This window comes from Penaeus chinensis, chromosome 15 (genome assembly GCF_019202785.1).
Source record: "Penaeus chinensis breed Huanghai No. 1 chromosome 15, ASM1920278v2, whole genome shotgun sequence".
Lineage (NCBI taxonomy): Eukaryota > Metazoa > Arthropoda > Malacostraca > Decapoda > Penaeidae > Penaeus > Penaeus chinensis.
In genome coordinates, this window is record NC_061833.1 from 11975240 (window position 1) to 11978841 (window position 3602).

General features: G+C 40.1%; 1 protein-coding gene across 1 annotated transcript; it reads right to left on the reverse strand.

The window, feature by feature from the left end:
* Window positions 1-880: 880 nt before the first annotated feature.
* On the reverse strand, window positions 881-2825 carry LOC125032836 (SCAN domain-containing protein 3-like). Its single transcript, XM_047624221.1, has 2 exons — window positions 1749-2825; window positions 881-1570 (listed from the first exon to the last, which is right to left on the reverse strand). Exons 1-2 carry the CDS (start codon window positions 2823-2825, stop codon window positions 881-883), a joined length of 1767 nt encoding a protein of 588 aa, XP_047480177.1.
* Between the last annotated feature and the right edge of the window lie 777 nt (window positions 2826-3602).

Sequence of the window (3602 nt, forward strand, 5' to 3'; positions counted from 1 at the left end):
GCTACGTATATATATATACGTATATATATACATATATACATACGTACATATACATATAGTGGATACGATAGTGGGGCCTGACCGCTGCCATGTAGTTCATTCAGTCCGTGTATGGCCAGAGGCTATGGGAGCCCACCCTATACAATACAACTGCTGCCATGTAGTTTAGTCCGTGCATGGTCAAAGGCTGCGGGAATCCAACCTATAAAAATAGATCCACTCCCTTGTGGTCTCTATAAGATGAAAAGGCTTCTGGCACTCCTGCGACACTGTAGTGAACTCCATATGATTTTAAATGTAACCAAATAAACAAATATTACTATATGCCTTTAAAAGCATCCCCAGCTGTTTGCAGGTTACCTCAGGGTAAATTAAGGCGAGGTAAAGACCTTTCTTTTAACGTTTTCATTTACTTTTATTTTATCTGCTTAACTTTTAGTGTGAAAATCATTTTATCTGTCTCTTTATGTTGTCCCTTTTATATCTAATATTCATATTTTAATATTTTACTCCTGTGCAATCAAGTTGAACCCCCCAGACCACATGAGCATTGTTAAGAGCCTGTCAGACCATGCTTATTTTTTTTCTCTTCTTTTTTTTTTACCAACCTCCACTGGCCTGACCTGATATGTAGGGGTCACAAAAATTGAAGACACACTTGCCGGAAATCTCCCTAGCTCTCTAGACCAGTGCTGTCCAAACATTTTTGCCTATTGTACCTTTTATGGCTGATTAAACTCAGTTACATTTAGGATAATGCAAATAACATATTAAATATGAAAAGATTGCATAATAGGAGTGCTGGTCAATAAAATTAAAATTATGATACTGAAATATAAAGAATGATTTAGAAATAAAATGCTTGAAAATGACTTACAACTTAATGCGAGATGTGGGGTTGATGTTCACTGATGATTTTTTCCATCCTTGGCTGTATTGAGGCTACTGCAGTGATCAGGCTTTGTTCCAGGTTGACATTTAATTTGTTTCTCTGTTTTGATTTGATAACACTCATTGCGAAGAAAGACACCTCACTAAGGTAAGTAGATCCAAAGGGAAGAAGTTTTTCTAAGGCCAATTTTCCTAAGTCTGGGTGCTCCTTCTTCACAGAGCTCCAGAAGCGAGTGACATTTGATCTCTCAAATAACAGTTTTAGGCCACGGTCCGCACACACTTCTATCAGTGTTTCCTGAAGTGGTTCAGATAAGAGGAATGGATTTCTAATCCAGTCCAGCTGTACTGATTGTTCATGTATGCCAGGAAAGTAAGACTTAAAAGCACTGATAAGGTTGGTCAAATGCTCCACAATGACTGGTTTCACAGTGTCTTTCTCATAATTGTTATCGGAAAAGTAGGCATCTGACAGAGGAAAGCATGTAAAATATCCCCCTGAGCATTTCTCCTTCCACAGCCCTAATTTCTTTTGAAAACCAGCAACTTTGTCATACAGGTTGAGAATGTTTGTGTCCTTACCTTGCAGAGACATATTTAACTCATTCAGTTTGCTGAATATGTCTGTAAGATATGCCACTTGTGCAACCCAAGTAGTGTTTTCAAAAAATGTGGCATTCTGATAAGAATGAAGCTACCTCATCTCGCAACTCAAACAATCTGGCGAGTATCCTCCCACGCGACAGCCAGCGCACATCTGTGTGTAGTAATAGCTCTGTGTGCTCTAACCCCATGCTTTCACACAGTCTGTGAAACAGACGAGTATTAAGTGGCCTTGACTTTATAAAGTTGATTACTTTGACGGCGTCATTCAGAATCTCGTGCAACTGTGAACTCATTTTCTTTGATGCTAAAGATTCTCTGTGAATGATGCAATGAGTCCATTCCACATCAGGATTTTCCTTTTTAATCCTTGCCACCAGTCCCTTCACCTTGCCAGTCATTGATGCGGCGGCATCTGTACACATACTCATGCAAGATTTCCAGCCAAGCCCTTGTTCAGTGAAGAACTGATTAATGACATTGAAAATAGCTTCCCCTGTTGTGTGCTCTTCCATTTTTTTACAAAATAATATGTGTTCCTTGATATCATCTTCATCAATATATCTCACAAATGAGACAAGTTGAGCTTGCCCACTGATGTCAGTTGATTCGTCAACTTGGAGAGAAAACGACTGGCTTGCCTTCAGTTTATTCACAACTTGATCCTGAATATAGGCACTCATTTCACTTACCCTGCGAGAGACAGTTTGGTGTGATAAACTTAAAGGAACTGCTTTTAGTTGGTCAGCTGTCTTTTTATCCAGCATTATTTCAGCCATCATACCTGCAGCTGGCAAAATAAGTTCTTCAGCAATACTGAATGGCTTTTTGGCTTTAGCAATTAATAGAGACACAGCTAAAGATGCTTTCAGAGCCTTCTCTGAAGTTGTGGTGGCTTTCTGAAGTACTTTTTGGGAGCCCTGAAAATCAGAGAGCTTTCTTTTGAAGAATTCTGCCGGTTTACCAACATGACACTGGTGTTTTGTTTTCTGGTGACGCTGGAGGTGAGCTGGTTTCATACTACTGTTGGCCAGCCTCTCCCCACAAAAGAAGCACAAAGCTTCTGGAGGATCAGAATTCGTAGCAGTAAATCCCAAAAGCACATAATCTTCCTTGAACTGCCGATATTTAGGAAGATCTGTCTTCTTTTTCTTTGCACCTGTTTGATTTCCTTCATCTGCGTCACCACTGCAGCTGCAGCAACTGTCACGTTTTAGCCATCTATCCATTATTGCTGTTAGCGAGCAGCTGCGTCTATAAGCTTTCAAACAGCTGTCAGCAATGCTCTCGTACACGTACAGTACACGAACAATTACTGGGTACCCGTCCATCCCCCTCCCTTTGCTTTCATAGAAAATGGGAAGTTTCTGCTGTGTGTGTGTGTGTGTGTGTGTGTGTGTGTGTGTGTGTGTGTGTGTGTGTGTGTGTGTGTGTGTGTGCGTGTGTGTGTGTGTGTGCATCGTCTTTTCACGTACCCCTTTGATCTATGCTGCGTACCCCTGGGGGTACGCGGACCCCAGTTTGGACAACACTGCTCTAGACTGTTAACATGTGCAGGCAATGCCCTTCTAATCCAGAGATCCGAGGACGGAAGGCTGCAACGGGGCATTGACCTGGCATATTAATCAGGGAGGGGAAGGCACCCCTTATAATTATTATTTGTGATGGCAAATTTTGTGTATTCGGCTCGCTGTGGAACGCCGTTGTGACTTATTTTGCAGTTAACTGTTCTGTTTTGTTGTTAGGAATATCAATATTACAGATGTTAAACTGTTATATATAATTAAAGCCGACATAATAATAAATGTTATAAAATGTTCTAGTTCTTTTATGTTACCCTTTCCCTCATTAAGGAGTTATGCTGAGGCTCTTTTTTTATATTTTTGGTTTTATTTCATGTTCGTAGGTGTCACAAGCCATCACAGAAAATAAGGGAACTGTAAAGGAAAACGGGGCAGCCTACTGTTTGAAAACCCGTGTTTTAATGTTAAATGTAGGTTTTATTTCTCTTAAGGTTTCAGTTTATTTTATTCTAGTTCTTTCACTTTATGCTTTAGCCCTAAACTTTTATTTTGACTTTAGTTACCATATTTATCCCTGGCCTACCG

What these genes read in the sequence shown, in the direction of transcription:
- LOC125032836 (XM_047624221.1), bottom strand. Translation starts at nt 2,825, where the DNA reads ATGGACGGGTACCCAGTAATTGTTCGTGTACTGTACGTGTACGAGAGC. An exon ending in TTCTGAATGACGCCGTCAAA is followed by an intron (nt 1,571 to 1,748) that starts GTAATCAACTTT and finishes CATTCTTATCAG; the next exon opens with AATGCCACATTTTTTGAAAA.